The sequence below is a fragment of the Crocodylus porosus genome, unplaced genomic scaffold (assembly GCF_001723895.1).
Source record: "Crocodylus porosus isolate Cpor-Errol unplaced genomic scaffold, CroPor_comp1, whole genome shotgun sequence".
Classification (NCBI taxonomy): domain Eukaryota; kingdom Metazoa; phylum Chordata; order Crocodylia; family Crocodylidae; genus Crocodylus; species Crocodylus porosus.
The window spans coordinates 83,519,731-83,538,159 of NW_017728949.1; the positions used below are offsets into that span (position 1 = coordinate 83,519,731).

The 18,429-nt window shown below is 43.5% G+C and overlaps 1 protein-coding gene across 6 annotated transcripts in view; it reads left to right on the forward strand.

Moving 5' to 3' along the window:
* Positions 1-18,429, forward strand: part of PKP4 (plakophilin 4) — a 173,386-nt gene that overhangs the window by 54,364 nt on the left and 100,593 nt on the right. For 4 of the 6 annotated variants that reach the window (XM_019553923.1, XM_019553924.1, XM_019553925.1 and 1 more), the window contains exon 3: positions 2,297-2,331. The exons of the other annotated variants lie outside the window; for them this stretch is intronic. In XM_019553923.1, coding sequence (XP_019409468.1) covers positions 2,297-2,331 — 35 coding nt within the window. The remainder of the gene's footprint in view (positions 1-2,296; positions 2,332-18,429) is intronic. 6 annotated transcript variants of the gene reach the window in all.

The window sequence follows — 18,429 nt, forward strand, 5'->3', positions numbered from 1 at the left end:
AACCTCCAAGGGTGGAGCGGCCACAACCTCTGAGTAACCTGTACCAGTGTTTTACTGTCAGCCTAGGGAGAAAATTCTTTCTAATATGCAACCTAAACTTCCCTTGCTGCAAGTTGAACACCATTAGTCCTTTTTTTGTTATCTGTCACAGCTGAGAACAGTCTAGTTTCATTGCCTTTCAAACCCCTCTTCAGGTAGTTGAAGGCTGTTTATTAAATCCCCTCTCAGTCTTCTCTTCTCTGGATTAAATAAGCCCGACTCTCACTCTCTCCTCAGAAGTCATGTCTCTCAGCCCTCTCACCATCTTTATTGCCCTTAGTTGGACTCTTTCCAAGTTGTCCACATTCTTTCTGTAGTTAACTGAACACAGTACTCCCGATGTGGCTGCACCAGTTCAGAACAGAAGAAGAATCACTTCCCTTGACCTGCTGGCAACACTCCTGCCAATGCAGCCTGGTATGCCGTTAGCCTTCTTGGTAACAAGGGCACGCTGCTGGCTCATATTCATCTTACTGTGCACAGTAACCCCCAGGTCCTTTTCTGCAGAGCTGCTGTCCAACCAGTCAGCTCCCAGCCTGTACCAGTGAATGGGATTTTTCCGTCCTAAGTGCAGAACCTGGCACTTGTCCTTGTTGAACCTCATGAGATTTCTTTTGGCCCAATCCTCCAATTTGTCTAGGTCACTCTAAATCATAGACCTACCCTCCAGCATATCTACTACTCCCCCACAGTTTGGTGTCATCTGCAAATTTGCTGAGGGTTAGCTTAAGCTATGTAAATCAAACCAATAAGCAAGTGAACAGATATTTACTTTTGATTCCAGAAATGCAGCCATGGTGGCCCAGGCCAGAAGCCAAGGGGCACTAGAGCATGCTTTCCTGCTCGGCTGGAGAAGACAGCTTGGGCCAAGGCTAGCCCACCCACTCTGAGAGAGGGGGCTTTTGGAGGAGGTGCAAAGCATCCTGGCATGCTGTAGGACTCTGAATTAACTTGAATCTGGGGGTGGGGGGGATCTGGGACAGAAGTTCAATAAACCAGTTTAATTTAAATCAGTTAAGTCTGATACTACATCCATCCAGGTTTATTTTAAACCAGTTTCAGCCATTTTGAAATTAGTTTATGTGCACTGAACTTCTGTTGTGTTACAGATTTGAACGTGTTTCTGATCACTTATACTGGTTTATGTGTAACTTTTGTCCCTATGAGGTCCTTTCTGTATCTACTTTCTGTCATTCTAGAAAGATAAGCATCATTTTCCCTTCTCCAAACATGACGGGCTGTGATTTTGTTGTGTAATATGGTGAGATGAAAATCAGTAAAGAAAAAAAAAAGCCAAATTAGAAATTGACATGTGGTAATAGAAATGCTGTGCCCAGATTTCTATTTTCCAACTAATGTTGGGGAGAGCCTGCTTCTCCCCAAAATACAATTTTTGAGACATGGATGGGTACAATATATTTCTGTAGTAAATATATATCATTTGTAATGATTGTGTTATAGAAGATGATGGTGTTGCCTGAAGTGAAAATGTAAACATTTTTTCCTTTACATTAGTAAATCTAATAAAATAATACATTGAACAGGCCAGTTTGAATTTCTCATCCATCTGCAATATGATGATCTACAAATATCTATTCACACCTGATGAAGTGCTAATATGTGGCATCCTGGGGCAATAGGCAGTATGACTGAAGGACATATACAGTTACGGGGTTATTATAGGGTTATACTGATAATATAATCCATCTAGTTAAAATATTATTATTGCACAAGTCATCTCAACCACTGAATATCAGAAATTTTGCCTACCCTAAATTGAGTCTATTTAATTAAAATATCTAGCATTTCAATTTTCATGAGTCTTAGTATGCAAGGTATAAAATTTACCACTTTGGAAAGTGGTTACACGAAATACAGCTTCTAAAAATGTCATTAGCCATGTAATTTATTTCTGTATATTATGCTGTCCTTAATATAGAATCATGCCAAATGTTTTACAACATTTTATTGATATTGTTACACCTTAGATGGGCATATCATCTATCCGATTGCAGAAGTGCCATCTTATTATTTACAGTAAAATAAAAGCAAAACAAGTCCAAAGGTTAAATTGCATAAACTAAATTATATTACATAGTAAGATTTTTTTGAGAAGCATCTCAGATTTTTTTTCATTCTTTGATTTTTCTATAATTTAATATTAAGATAATACATTTTGGGTAATAAATACAAAATAGCCCCTTTCTTTACTTTTGTGATAAAGCAAATAAATATTATTTTTTTCCCTTTCCTGTAGCTCTACTGAGAAGTCGTTTCCTTGGAGATCAGCAGGTACAATCTTTTATGTGTAAACTTTTCATTTCATTCTTTATGCCCCAAAAGCAATTTATTTTCTAAACATTCTCATGCAATTTACTACCTGTTCTGAATTGAACTGGATATTAACTTTGCTAGCACAAATACCGTGTATCTTTTTAAAGTATCGTTAGCAAAAATAGTGTTGTTATATGCTTTTACTCATATCTTGAGACGTACTTGTATGTTATCTTTCTCTTTTTAATTGATATCATCTATAATGATATTTTGTGTATGATAGCTTTATGCCCTTGGATTTTCTTAAGAGAAAAATGAAACTGTAAGGGGTGGGAAACACCTTTTTTAATATTAGAAGTCCTCTTCAGTTAATTCAAAAATACTGTTGAATCTGTCTCCTCATAGCTGATGATGTCCATGACAGTTACTATCAAAGTCTCAAGAATTTTTGGTTAAGATTTTTTATATGTAAAATCTGAAGGTTTTTTTTCTTTTTCCAGGTTTCTCTGCCTAGATAGAAACTGACTTGTATATACAAGGTTATTTTCTAATATATTATTGTTTTCTATTCACTCCCTTCAACATCTAGGAAGTTCTTTCCTCGTACAAGAAAGAATAGATTTGTGGTGATTTGTATCCTGTTTCTTTTCAATATAGACAGTGGGATCAGTAGGGCTCTTTTGTTTGGGTAGGATCTGGAAAGTAACAATTTGTAGCTCAGAAGGATGCATTTTAATGAGCTAATCTGACTATTTGGATAACAGACTAGAAAATTTCACTCACTAATTCTTGCATCAAGCTCAGTACCTTATGGTTGAAGAGAGAGTCCCTGTCCTGAAGAGTTTATAGTATTACTAGTCATGACGCAGAGTAAAAAGGGAAACAGATGAGTAAAGATTTGCCTTGCTTAAGACCAAAAAGCAGGACAGAAACAAAGCCAGAAAAAGAGCCCATGTTGCTTGACTCCTACTCCAGTGCCTTTTCCACAGATCATGCAGCTTCTATTTTTAAGGCTATAGGTTAAGCAAGACTAGTAGAATAAAAATAAAAGTATTATTTCAGGTAAATATTGTTTCCTATGTATTACTCGCTCTATGTCTATATGGGTGCATCTACAGGTGAATATGAATACAACACAATGAACTCCAGCATAGTTCGTATGGATTTTACTGTCCCCAGACACAGCATTTATACGTGTGCCCAGGAAAACAGCATATTGAGCTGTGGTGGTGCAGTCCTGGCTGGCAGGGGGACCAAGGAGCAGCCTGGGGTTGCTCTGCCCTAGCTCAGCAGGATGCAGAGGAGCTGGCTGGGACACAAGGGTGCTTCAGTGTGGAGCTAGCCAGCAGGCAGCCCCACCACTGACACAGCCTCGTGCCCCAACCCCCTCAGTGTCTACATGTGCATTGCGGTAGAATAAATATCTCTGTTGTAGAACAGTACTTGTATCTGACAGTACTAACCTATGGTGGAGTTAGTTAGTTTACTCCAGCCTAATGGCGCCACACATGTAAAGTGATTCTGTTTTACTGCAGAGCTAATTAGGCAACTCAGTAAGCATCTCGTGTAGTTGCTCCCTATTATTCCTGTAGTGACCCGGGAGAGCCCATTGCAGCCTCTCCCTGCATTCCGCTCATGTGGGGCTTTTGGCCCGCTGATATGTCCTCCACAGGAGGTCTATATTGAGCAGATTCTTTTTGGTATTGGGTGGTGGAACCGGAGCGTGCTCCATCCACTCCATGCATTGACCTGGTATAGTAGTGCTTCCAGGACCGGTGCAAAAAAAAAAAATAAAATTATTCCTGTAGTGTAGGAATGTCTAGTTTCACCAGAACATGAGTTAGCCCCTAGTTTTGGTGTTTCTGCTATAGAAAGCATATTGGGTGCCTATACACAAGCAGTGAGGCTACTCTGACACGCTATAATTACAGCACGTCAAAACAGACTCAATTAATCAAGTCTGCTGGAGTGTGGTAATTACAGCACTGCAGCAGCCTCCAGCATCACATGTACTCAGTGTCTTGTACTTCAAAATGGGGACAGAGGTGCTTTAACTAAAGCTCATCCGATAAGCTGTAGTTAAAGCACCCCTGCTGTTGTTTTGAAATGTGGGGATGCTGAATACATGTGATGTGGAGGCTGCTGGAGTGCAATAATTAGCACACTCCAGCAGACTGGCAGCAGACTTGATTAGTTGAGTCTACTCTGTTAGTATGCATCGGACCAGAGCTCTGTCACATGTATAGGTGCCCTAGAAGTTTAACTTCTAATCTAACTTCTTGAGAGCGGGGACACCCCAATCTGGGGAATGCATTGGGAGTGTTGTCCTGCTGCTCCCTCTTCTCCCAGAGATGATGCTGGAAGTGGAGGAGCAGCTGGGAAGTGCTCTCTGCGCATCCCCTAGCCTAAGGAAACCCAAGTCTGGGGAACACATGAGGAGCATTGTCCTGCTGCTCCCTATGCTCCTTCAGACTGGGATGACCCTGATCTAGGGAAGGCATAGGGAGCCTTTCCCTACTGCTCCACTCCACCTGGGAGCCAAGCGGAATGGAGTAGCCACTGTGCTCCCCATACCTTCCCCAGACTGGGATCGTCATCCTGGCCTGAGCAAGACCTTGGAAGCAGGGGAAAGGGGATGGTTGCAAGCTAGAATGCCTGCATGTTCCTTCTCCCACAAATCTTTCTCAGAAATTTCAAGTACTAAAATGACCACCTGGTGATACCCTCTGTAATACTTACATTTCTTTGGCAGTGTACCTGAGCCTAAGAAATACTATCCTTGTTTTGGAAGTATGTGTTTATTGTAGTGTGTATAAGATTGCATATTGCAACAGGGTGTTCTGGCCTTTTAAGAGGGACCAGTCCACTCTGTTGAGGAAGCCCAACTATGGGGCTTTTAGATAATGATGGAGTGTCCCATTCGGAGCTTAAAATCCCAAGGGAGAAAGCAGAAAGGCTCAGGATGAGTGAAGGAGCAGCTTTCTACCAGGGAGCGGTCACGCTGTGCTGATCCAAAGCCAAAGAGCCCTCTCCTACTGCTTGAGACGGGGCCAAAGGGTTTTGTTTGCTGTTCAAGACTGTGTCTTATTTCGAAAGGACTGGCTCCTCAGGGTGTGGACAGACATAATACTAAAAACAGTCCGAGAATGTCACTGATTGGGAACCAGTTCACAAAAGTCTCTGCAATGCAAGTGTCCACATATGCACTGTTAAAGCTTCCAAGTCAAATCCTCACCATGTAGGGACTGCATTGCTGCCAAAATGTCACTAGGGGGTGGTAGAGTGCCCAGATCATCATGTCTTCCAGGAGTTGGTGCCCTGAGTTTTCCCCAGGATTTCCCTAGAGACCCAGATTGGAGCAGAGAGCTGGAGTGGAGGATGTTGCTGGGTGGCATGGGGGTTGCTGCGTGCTCTGGGGCCCCCATGAACTCCCTGGCTTTTCCAGCTGATATATGCAGGGTAGAACCTTCTGGATGGGCTGCCTGTAGGAGTGCAGCACAGAGAATGAGCAACAGTTACAGTAAATGAACCAGTTTACTTCATATTGAGCCTGGGTTTGATAGGTATTCTGAGCTGTTAAGTGCTTTGTTTCCCCATGACTACCACCCAACAATTGACAGATCTTTACTGTTAACAGGCACAACCACCCATCCACCACAAACAAGGGGCCACAAAGCCTCCCCTCTCTACCCCAAAGAAGCCTGGGATCCTGGCCCGCGTCCCTAGCAGGGAAGTGAAGCTGACATGGAGGCTTTCTGTTTCTCCACCCCTGCAGCTTGTGGGCTCTAAGCAATGAATCTTTGAGCAGTAAGGGTATTTTTACACGTGCAAGCATTGCAGCTCCGGGCACTTTGAAAAGCATCCAGCACTGTGACACTTGCAGTTGTATAAGTGGTGAAATGTGTTTCAGCGCAAAGAAAATGGTGGTGGTACACTTTTGAACTAAAACACCTTGGAGGTGCTTTAGTTGAAAATGAACTCCCACCATTTTCTCTGTGCTGATGTGCATTCAACTGCTTATACAACTGCAAGCTGCGCAGTGCAGTGTGCATCAGCTCCCATGCAGAGCAGACTTGATTAGTTGAGTCTGCTCCCAAGCGGCTCACCTCTGACACATCTGAGAACTAAAGGTATGTGTATAAATGCCCTAAGAATCCTGGTTGCATCCTAGAGCAGCCCCATTGCCCTGCATGGGTTTGGGCAGGGTGAGAAGCTGTGCAGTTTGGGATGCCTGGAGGAATGACCAAACACTAGGCACAGAATATTCTGTGTCCGTACATAACACCAAGCTGGTTCAAAGAGGAGTGGCTAAGAATAGTACTTGGCTTTCCCAGTGTGCTTTTGAAACATTTCAGGATGTTTAAACCAGTCTCAAGTGGTCTGCACATCTAAATTCTTAGGGTTTGAAGTGTATTTAGAATGTTCTAAGTCTTATGTCTGTCCACATCATCAGGGACCAAAGCCAAGCCTGCAGGACTCAGCAGGCTAAGTATCCCCCTTACACATATGTATTTGCTGTCCCTTTATAAAATCTTGTATACCCAATTTTAAAATCTCCCTAAGTGAAATTACATTCTGGAAATCTTCCCACATCCCTCTATACTTTAACCAGGGTCTTTGCAAAATAGGGATTATTAAGAGCAATTGCTCAGCAGCAGCTATAGTTTTTTTCACTTTATTTTAGAAGAAACTGTATGCTTTCATACACTGACAGTTGATACAAACATTTTTATTTAACACTGATTACTTTTAAAATTGAAACAATACCACAATAGATTTTTTCATATTTTATAATTTTTACTATGAAGCTTTATTGTGAAGATTTGTCAATATTGGAGGCCTTAGAAGTTAGGATCTGAAAAAAAAAACTATAATGGAGCTAAAGATAAATGAGAGCACCACCTTAAATCATTTTTTCTTTTTTCTTGTCTGCAGTTAGTAATTTACAACAGAAAAAAATCAGCACATGATGTGATAAGATGTGAACTTAAATGAAAGTGCTTTATGCACCAGTAGAACTGTACAGAATTTATAACAGAGATATAACATGAAGTATGTTGTTTTGCAGATGCTCATGAATAGAATATTAAATCAGCAACCATGTATAAAAGACTATTATTTTATTGAGGGCTTTGGTTCCCATGATTTATGGTAGCACAAGAATCTAGAGAAGGAACAAACCTTTTTTATTATGCATTCTTGCTATCATCCTGAGCTCTACTCAGACCCATAAAGCATTTTCCTAATTTTAACACCATGTAAGCATTTGCTAAATGGGGAATATGGGAACCTAAGTTTTGGTTCTATATGAAAAATCTTTTAACACTGCATAATCCAGTTTGATTCTCTCCCTCCCTCTTTCCTCAGACAGCAAAGGCTTCTGTCAGTTCAGATTTGACTCCATACAATTAGCTGATGCTGTTACAGAGATAAAAGGCTCTTGTAGTTTTTGACAGCAAAAACCAAAGACTAAAATGGTTAAGTTGGAGGCAAATGTACAAGAGTATTTAAATGTAGTATTCCAGTCATACAAGTGTAATACTGAAAAAAACTGTTAATATAATTGATTTCTCTCATGATCTGTTATCCAGTTGATGTCATTAAAAAAGATGTAGGAGGGAGACATTCACATCCATAATGATCCTGTGTTCTGTGCATGGTTGCAACTCTAAGAACTTTAATGTTGCAATGCATTGATACAGTAACACTTCTAGTCAATTCTCATTTTAACTTAGCCATAGTACAGTTTCTATAGTGAATTGATTTCAGTGTCAAATAAACCAGATGGTTTTGACCTAAAATTGTATTTCTGTCAAGTAAATTGTGTTGATTAGCTAAACTGTGCAATAAATTGCTCCAAAGTTAGTGGAAAATGTTAATTATTTTTTCTTATGTATAATTTGAAGGACATGAAAAACCTTCTGTTCATAGTGCCAAATTATAGAGCATAATTCTTAATAGGATGTTCTATTTTGGTTGGTTGCATAATTATTGAGGCATTTTTTGTGTGTGTAAATCTGTTTACAAGTAAAATTCAACATGTTTCTGTTTGACTCCATAAATTTAGCCACAAATAAACTGTATCTGTACTTTAGGTCATCCTTTCAAGCACAGTGTGATAATAGTTGGTTTAGGCACCCAGTAACTCATGTATTTATCATTCTGAATATCACAATCTGAACTCACTTGGCTAGCTCTTTATCAGATTTTGAGAGGTTTCGTTGGCTGTAGCTTTGACACAGAGGTCTGCTTTTTAAGCAAATTAAAATATTCCAACATGCTATCCTTAGCTTTTATTCCATTTTCTCTCTCCTCAGTTTTCAACCACGGTCTTCAGTATGTATCCAGTATTTGTTTTCTCCGCCTATGTAGTACTGAGCACCTCTGGTAAAAGTTAAATTTTCTGACCACTATGCGCTGATTTTTTTTTTCTTCCCCTGCAGTATGATTGTATTCATTGCCTGTTTTTCTAGACTCTTTGACTCTTGCATCCAACCTCTTAGCCTCTTACATGATACCTCACTAAACTTCTTAACTGATCACTAATACTTAGGGTTCTATCCTTGGTTTCCCCTCAGATCACGTGACTCATTACCATTTCTTTAGCAATAGATGACATGCTGTTATTCTCCATCCTAATCTTTGGATAGCAAAGCTGGTGCTGGTTAAACTTACCATGATAAAAACTAAACACTTACATTTTTTCCGAAATCCCTTTGTCTCCCTCCATTTTCTCATGCTCTTGGACATGTACCATCTTTGTCTCAAAATCCAGACCCATAAACTTATAGTGGTCCTATTTAATTGTTTTTACTCTTGTTTTGCACATCCAGGTATTTCTAAGTTCTGTTTTTTCCCCCCACTGTACAGCTAGCCCAGATTCTGGTTTAGGTTCTCATCTTTTGTCATAACTTCCTCCTCTCCAGCATCCCTTGTACCCTTATTGTCATCTACAGTTTATTTGACATACATCTTTTAAGATGATTTTTATTCAGTGCTTCAAGAGTTAGGTGCCATTTTGAAATCATCCATGGACATATCTCGGTTCACCACATAAACTTCATGTTTCTTGTCTTCATTCTCAAGACTCTGCATAATTGAGTTACACCTCTTGACTTTTATTGCCTTTTTATAACATTACCCCATTGCTTTCTTTGTCCCATCAGCAGTGCCACACTTGCCCACCTATTAGTCTTTGCCCCAGACATTCTCATCCTTGTGCTACTTAGTACACCTTATGCATGGCAAGACCTCCCTGTATTTCTCTCTAAAACTAATATCATCTCTGCTTCTACCTCTAACTTCAAGGCCCACTTCTGCTAGGGCATTTGGACATAATTTGCTGATTTCAGCTAAATTAAGGAGAAATTAGGATAAAGTATTGGGGAGTCCCAGTAAAGTATACACATTTCCCCTCAGTTTTATCTGCAATTTGCTGATTTCTTTTAAGAAAGACCGAAGAGTTGGGAAGTGAGAGGCAGAAGCAAGAGAGTATATTAGTTTTAGAGATAAATTCAAGGAAGTCTTGTCATGCATGAAGTAAATGTGTTTTTACACTGTTTATAATCACTTTTAAAAGTGGTTTTGAGAGCATGTTTGATTTGTTTTGATCTCATGCTTTCCTTGCCTTATCTGATTTGTCTTACTTCTTCAGGGCAGGAAACAATGTCTTCAGATGTGTTTGTACTGCACCTGGGCAGGCCTCTGAGTATGCAATTTAAATATTTAAGAGTAAAAGTAATGATTTGTGGCCTTGCTCTTGTTATGAACGGGAAAGCTATACCTTCTTTTCATCTGGCAAAATCAACATGAATTCTATGCTGTTTAATTCTTGTATTTTGATTGGCTTTCACAGATAACTTTGTAGAAATGCCTCTCATAAATGTAGTCTTAAGCAAAAAGTGATACAGTAACAATGTTGTTTGCCTTTGACATGCCAACAAGACATTGGTCAAGGCCTCCCAAAAGTATCTTTTACTGCAGTGAAAAGGGAAAAAAGGCCCTTTTCTCATAAATATGCAGCTACTGTAGTAATGCTAGTCTCTGCTTAGAGATTCTTTTGAATAAGAGCTTTTTTCATGTGTTTTATTCAGTTTATACATTTTTAACAAACTTGTGCATAATACACAGCATGAGACCAAATCAAGTGACAAAATGGCATGTTGAAATATCCTATAAAAACATTGCATTGGGCTACTGTATACAGAATTGATCCATATTATTTATTTTATTTCTGAAGAGCCTGTATTCTTACATAAAATGTAAGCCAAAATCTAGTTATATTTTCAGAATTATCATAGGATCTTAAGATGTCCATATTAAAAGAGAGTTTTCCAAATTATAGTTCATGATATTAGAAGCTAAAGAAACAGAATCAGTAAAGCACCAAAAAAAGTATTTAGTTAGTGTGGCAGGTTTATGTCCACAGGGGCAGCCTTGATGCCCCCTGGAGGCTGTACGTTCCCTGCTTGGCTCAGATACTAGTGTGGCCCTCCCTTGTACACTTGCCTACCATGCCTTGTTCTTATTAGAGATAGCATAAGGGGGGGCTTCCTTTGAACTTTAGAAAAAGACCCTAAGTCCACACAAATCTCCACTATCCTGGACTCCCTTCATCTTCGCTTGGCCCTCAAGCCTAGTAGATCCTTCTCTGCTATGCCCCTGCAGGGCACCTATAGCCTTAAGGGCAAATTGTGCGGCCCCGTTCCTTCCCTATACGATGTGCCAAGCCTCGCAGATGTTAATCTCTTTGTCACCTATTTACATTCTCAGCCCCTTTAGAATCATAGAAAGTTAGGGTTGGAAGGGACCTCAGGAGGTCATCTAGTCCAACCCCCCACTCAAAGCAGGACCAGCTCCAACTAGATCATCCCGGCCAAAGCTTTATCTAGCTGGGTCTTAAAAACTTCCAAGGATGGAGCTTCCACCACCTATCTGGGTAACCTGTTCCAGTGTTTTATTACCCTCTTAGTGGGAAAATTCTTCCTAACATCTAACCTAAGCTTCCTGTGCTGGAACTGAAGATGGTTGCTGCTTCTTCTGTCATCTGCCACCACTGAGAACTGTCTAGCTCCATCCTATTTTGAACCTCCCTTCAGGTAGTTGAAGGCTGCTATTAAGTCCCCTCTGTCTCCTCTTCCCTAGACTAAAATAAGCCCAGTTCCCTCAGTCTTTCTATAAGTCATACTCCTCAGCCCCCTCACCATTTTTGTTGCCCTCTGCTGGACTCTGTCCAATTTGTCCGCATCTTTTCTGTAGTGGGAGGCCACAACTGAACGCAGTACTCCAGATGTGGCCTCACCAGTGCTGAATAGAGGGGAATAATCACTTCCATTGACCTACTGGAAACGCATCTATCAATTCAGCCCAGGATGCCATTAGCCTTTTTGACAACAAGGGCACACTGCTGGCTCATATTCAGCTTACTGTCCACTATAACTGCCAGGCCCTTTTCTTCAGAGCTGCTGCCCAGCCAGTCAGCCTCTAGCCTGTACTGGTTCATGGGACTGTACCACCTTAAGTGCAGGACTTTGCACTTGTCCTTGTTGAACCTCATTGTTGGCACTGGATTTATGACCCCAATACCTTGTTCTGGGCAGACACAAACCCTCAGACCAACCATGACCTTTCTAGTCAATAACAGACAAATTGATACACAGTGATAGCAGATAAGAATAATGCAAACAATTCTATATCTACCAGTCCTAGAGCTGTCATCAGAGTCGAGCTTCATTCTGAGGTTCTCTCATGAATGTTTGGAATCCAAAGCCCACCCGAGTGGGGTGGGTGAGACGGATTGTGGTGTCCCCTGTGTCCATCTTGGCCTCCAGTTCCCCTCTTGACACTTTGTTGCTCTGAAATCCCTCCTCTTGTATTCTTTTTCCCTTTGTGATGACTTCATTTCTGGCTATCGCTGTTTGGTCTCTCTGTGGTCATCATACTATCCAAGTTCTGTCCTGTCAGCACATTCCTTTGTTTCATAAACCCATCACATGCTCACGTCCTAATTTGGGCTTTCCCAGTGTCCTCCTAATTTGATCTGTTCCCTCAAAACTGAAAATGCCAAGGGCTCTGCACTGTGACCTGGTGCCACCTTATCTCATGTTATGGAACAGTGTGGTGCATGTCTTTAATTTCCCAGCCTGTGTGTCTGTTCACTGCTTGCCTGTCAGACATAGCAGGCCTTGAGGAAACTTTCAGAATCAGGCTTTTAAAAATCAGTTAATCTTTACTGGTGCCCTAGACCATTATTCTAATGCATATGTACTTTACCTGTTTGCCAGTTCCCAGAAGCAGACCTCTAAATGCCATTTTAAAGCCCTCACTCATGAGATTCCTTTTGGCCCAATCCTCCAATTTATCTAGATCATTCTGAATCCTAGCTCTACCCTCCAGTATATCTACTACTCCACCCCCTCACCCCCCGCCAGCTTGGTGTCATCTGCAAACTTGCTAAGGGTGCACTTTAAGCCATCTTCCAAGTTGTTGATGAAGACATTGAACAAAACCAACCCCAGAACCGACCCCAGGGGTACTCCACTTGATACTGGCTGCCAATTGAACATCAAGCTATTGATTACCATCCTCTGAGCCCAATGCTCCAGACAGTTTTCTATCCACCGTATAGTCCATTCATCCATTCCATACTGGCATAGCTTGCCTGCAGGAATGTTGTGGGAGACCCTATCAAAAGCCTTGCTAAAATCAAGATACACCACATCCACCAGTCTCCCCACATCCACAGAGCCAGCTGTCTCGTCATAGAAGGCAATCAGGTTGGTCGGCATGACTTGCCCCTGGTGAATCCATGCTGACTGTTCCTAATCAACTTTTTCTCTTTCAAGTGCTTAGAACTGGATTCCTTGAGGATCTGCTTCATGATTTTTCCAGGGATTGAGGTGAGGCTGACTGGTCTGTAGTTCCCTAGATCCTCCTTTTTTCCTGTCTTAAATATGGGCACTATGTTCCCCCTTTTCCAGTCATCTTGGACCTGTCCTGATTACCATGAGTTTTCAAAGATGATAGCCAATGGCTCTGCTATCACATCAGCCACCTCCCTCAGCAGCCTCAGGTACATCCTATCCAGCCCCATGGACTTGTACATGTCCACCTTTTCTGAGTAGTCCCTAACCTGTTCTTTCACTACTGAGGGCTACTCACCTCCTCCCCAAACCGTGCTGCCCAGTGCAGTAGTCTGGGAACTGACTTTGCCAGTGAAGACTGAGGCAAAAAAGCCATTGAGTCTTCAGCATTTTCTGCATCCTCTGTCAAAAGGTTGCCTCCCTCATTCAGTAAGGGATCCACACTTTCCCTCATCCTCCTTTTGCTACTGACATACTTGTAGAAACCCTTCCTGTTACCCTTCACATACCTTGTTAGCTGCAACTCCAATTGCGCTTTGGCCTTCCTGACTTCATCCCTGCATACTCATGCAGTGCTCTTTTATTCTTCCCTAGTTATTTGTCTAAGTTTCCACTTCTTATAAGCTTCCTTTTTGTGATTTAGTTTACTTAAGAGTTCTGTGCTAAGCCAAGCTGGTCTTGTGCCACACTTGCTAGTCTTCCTGCACATCAGGATGGTTTGTTTCTGCATGCTCAGTAAGCCTTCTTTAAAATACAGCCAGCTCTCCTGGACTCCTCTCCCACTCAGACTGGCTTCCCAGGGGATCCTGCCCATGAGTTCCCTGAGTGAATCAGTCTGCTTTACTGAAGTCCAGAATCCTTACTCTGCTGCTCTCCATCCTTTTCTCAGGATCCTGAACTCAATCATCTCGTGGTCACTGCTGCCCAAGTTGCCATCCACCATTACATTCCCCACCACATTTTCCCTGTTTGTGACTAGCAGGTCAAGAAGAACATGGTCCCTAGTTGGCCGCTCCAGCACTTGCACCAGGAAGTTGTCTCCAACACTCTCCACAAACTTCCTGGATTGTCTGTGCGCTACTGTATTGCCCTCCCAGCAGATGTCAGGGTGATTGAAATGCCCCCATGAGAACCAGGGCCTGTGATCGGGAAATTTCTACTAGCTGTTTGAAGAAATCCTCATCCACCACTTCCTCCTTGTCCCGTGGTCTGTAGAAGACCCCTACCATGACATCACCCTTGTTGCTCTCGCTTCTGACCCTAACCCAGAGACTCTCAACAGACCTATCTCCAGCTTCATACTGCAGCTCTGAGCAATCATATGGCTCTTTTACATAAAGTGCAACTCCTCTTCTCCCCTGCCTATTCTTCCTAAACAGTTTGTACCCATCCATGACAGTCTTCCAGTCATGCAAGCTATCCTACCAAGCCTCTGTTATTTCAGTCACATCATAGTTCCGTGACTGTGCAAGGACTTCCAATTCTTCCTGCTTTTTTCCCAGGCTCTGTGCATTTGTGTACAGGCACCTGAGTTAACTACTTGATTGCCCTGATTTCTCAGGAAGTATGAGAGCACCTCCCCTGTGGCCCACTCCTGCTTGCTCTTCCTTCAGGTCTGCAACTTCCCCACTTACCTCAGGGCTTTGGTCTCCATCCCCCAGCGAACCTAGTTTAAAGCCCTCCTTGCTAGGTTAGCGAGCCTGTCTGTGAAGATGTTCTTCCCTCTCTTCGTCAGGTGGATCCCACCTCTTCCCAGAAATCCTTCTTGGAAGAACATTCCATGGTAGAAGAAGCCAAAGCCCTGCTGGCAACACAATGTATGCAGCCAGGTGTTGATCTGCAGGATGCACCTGGTCCTGCCTGAGCCCTTTCCCTTGACCAAAAGAATCAACAAGAACACAACCTGAGCCCCAGCCCCCTCTCCTGTGCACCCAGAGCCTTGTAGTTACTTTTGATATGTTCAGGATCTCTCCTGGCAATATCATTGGTGCCCACATCAATGAGCAGCATGGGGTGGTAGTAGTAGAGGGTCAGATGAGCCTCAGTAGTCCCTCCGTGACATCTTGAATCCAAGCTCTGGGCAAGCAGCAGACCTCCTGAGACAACAGGTCAGGTCAGCAGTTGGCTCCCTCCATCCTCCGCAGAAGAGAGTCTCCAACCACCACCACCCATCACTTCTTAGTAGTTGTCATCTCGATCCTCCCCACCTTTGTAAGACCTGGCCTCTTTTCCTGAACTAATGGAATGTGCTTCTTCCTCTGTGCTGCTAGGGCTGCATATCTGTTCTCCAGATGAACTACTGCAGGTGGAGGTGAAGATCTCTTCTTGTTTCAAGGAGCCTCCAGCTTCCACCCATCTAGGGTATCCATGTCCTCTCTCTTCTCTAGTGCTGCATCTGGCATTTCTTCCTCCACGGTCCTGGAGGTCTCCTCCAGCATCGAATCGATGAACTCCACATGGCAGAGGGTGCTTCATAGCCTTGCCATCTCCTCCTGTTATTCTCTCGCCTGTTTCTTGAGACACCCCACCAGCAGGCACCACTCAAACTGCAGGTGCTCCCTGACCTAGCCATCACTGGAAGGAACCTACAAGGCACAGTCCCGAAGCACCAAACCTGGACCTGGGTGAAAACGTTGATAATGAGTGGTCCTGGTTGGACACTAACCTCACAAGTGCAAGCAGAGACAGTGACAGTGGCTCTGGCACTGAGACACCCTCCAGCCATTTCCCTGGGTCTCTTAATCTGCCTTCTCTCTCTTACTGCTCTTTTTCCAAGCACCCCTTCCTTAGCAAACTCACCTGGAAGCTGGCATGTTTATTGCTCATTGGCCCCAAAGGGTTCCTTTTTTTCCTGCTTCCTCATGTCAAGCTGAAAATGGAGTGGGGGGGAGAGAAGGAGGGGCCACAAACTGACCTATTCAGCCTTCTGATCCCTTATTCAGCCTCTTCATGAGCTCTCAGCTGCCTGGTCCCACAGAGTCGCTTCTCTGAGCTGTCGACCCCCAGTACCCTGCTCAGCCTCTTCTTCATGTTCATGGATTCCTTGGTCCGGCTCTCAGCCCCTTTCTAGGCTTGAGGACTCTCTAGTCTAGTTCAGCCCCTCTGGGCCTGTGGACTGTCTGGTCCAGCTCGGCCCTCCCTGGGCTTGTTACTTTAGTGTTATGACCCACCTATCCATGCCTTTATAGCAACTTTTGGAAATTTACCCAGCCTCTTAAAGATTTGATGGATGAAGTTCGAGGCTAGTTTTCAAGAAACCCAAAAGTAGATTTTCAATATTTATTTCTGCACTCAAAGTGGCATGCTTTAAAGATGTGAATAATCATGCTGCCTCCTGAGAAAGGGGCTGGACTGTAAAATTGTCCTTCCATCCTTCTGCTATCCCTCTTTAGGTCCTGATTCAGTGGATAGAAATGGATACTATGTGAACCTACATTTTCACAGAATGTCAGTGTTTTCACAGTGACTTTACTCTCCTTAATTTTGAATTTATTTGAAAGGTTTCTTGACAGTCAGTTGTGTTGTAAATGAATGAATTCTGACATTTATTTTGACATCATCACATGAAACACAGTTTACCTTAGTAGTTGCTAAGGAAGAGAAAACTGTTTAGCATTACTTTTATTTGAGCTAAAAATTTTAAATATATACTTTTCAAATGTCTTTCCCAGAAATGTGGGGATTTCTGGGAAAGGAATCTCTGTCAAATTAAATCCGTAGTCCATCTAGTCAGATATCTAGTTTCTAACATTGGTCTGTAGCATAACCTTCAGAGGAAAGTGGAAGAAACTGGAATGCATAGGGCGCTGACAGACAGGCAGCTTCCTGTTGTTATTCATTGTATGTCACAGAAAGTGCAATGAGTTACAGCAGGGGTGGGCAATTATTTCCGCTGGAGGGCCACTTAACAATTTTTGGTGATCTGTGGATGGCTGCAAGGGTAGCCTCATCCCTTGACAGGTGCCTTGCCCCCTGGTCACCATCTTGGGATTAGAAATCCTGCCCTTAACCTCTGACCTTTGTCCCTCCCCTTGCCCCTAAAAATACTCTTTTTGGCAGCAGACTTTGCCATCTTGGAACCAAAAAAACCCAAATCATATACTAAAAATAAAACATCTACTATAACATACATTAATTATATTTCAAAAAATTTTTTGTCCTGATTTATGTGCATTTGCCTAGTCTATATAGAGGCAATTGCATAATAGCTCAAAATAAAGTCTTATTACATATCGTGTGTGGGGGAGGTCATGGGCAGGTGGGTGTGGGGTTTTGGGGGGAGTGGGTGGATGTGTGTGTGGGAGTGGGAGGGTGGGGTTTGTGGGGGGGTGTGGAGGGGTGCGGGTGTGTATGGATATGGTGGGGTGTGTGTGTGGGACCCCCCCCAGTTGTGCACAGCACCTGTCACTGGCAGCAGCAGCACCAGGTGGCAGGCCCTCAAGTTTATTATGGACTGTGACAGGCGTACAGCTCCAGGGGTGGTGAGAACAGGGCAAAGGGCAAGGACAGGGCAAAGGGTGGCACACGGCTCTAGCCAAATCCCAGGAGCTGCACGTGACTGCACAGAGCTGGCCTGGCCTGACAGTGCATGGCTTCCCTCTGGAGTGCCAGGAGTTGTGAGGAGCTGCATGCCATTGGACTATTCTGGCTCCTTGTCTCCACTTGGGGCTCCAAGCACTCCAGCAGGAAGCTGCACATGGAGACAAAGAGCTAGCCTGACCCGGCCTGATGGCACACAGCTCCTAGCTGGAGTCCTGGAAGCCAAACGTGGTAGCACAGAGCCACCCAGCCTAATGGGAACCCCACGTGACACAGAGCCAGCTTGGCCAAGTCTGAAGGCGCACAGCTCCTGCGACTCTTGGCTGCAGTGCCAGGAGCCACGTGTGGAGGCACAGAGCCAACTCGGCCTGGCTTGATGGCACGTCCCTCCCCAACTGGTGGCACAGAGCCAACCTGGCCCAATCACACATTGCTCCCACAGCTTCCAACTGCATTGTCAGGAGCTACACCTGGTGGCACAGAGCCAGACTGGCCTGGCCTGAAGGTGCACAGCTCCCACGGCTCCTGGCTGCAGTGCCAGGAGCCAAACATAGGGGAACAGGGCCAGCCTGGCCTGAAGGCATGTGCCTCCTACAGCTCCTGGATACAATACCAGCAGCCACACATGGCAGCACAGAGCTGGTCCAGCCTGGCTCAATTGTGCATGGCTCCCCATTGCTTCCAACTGGAGTGCCAAAAGCCCTACAGAGGTGGA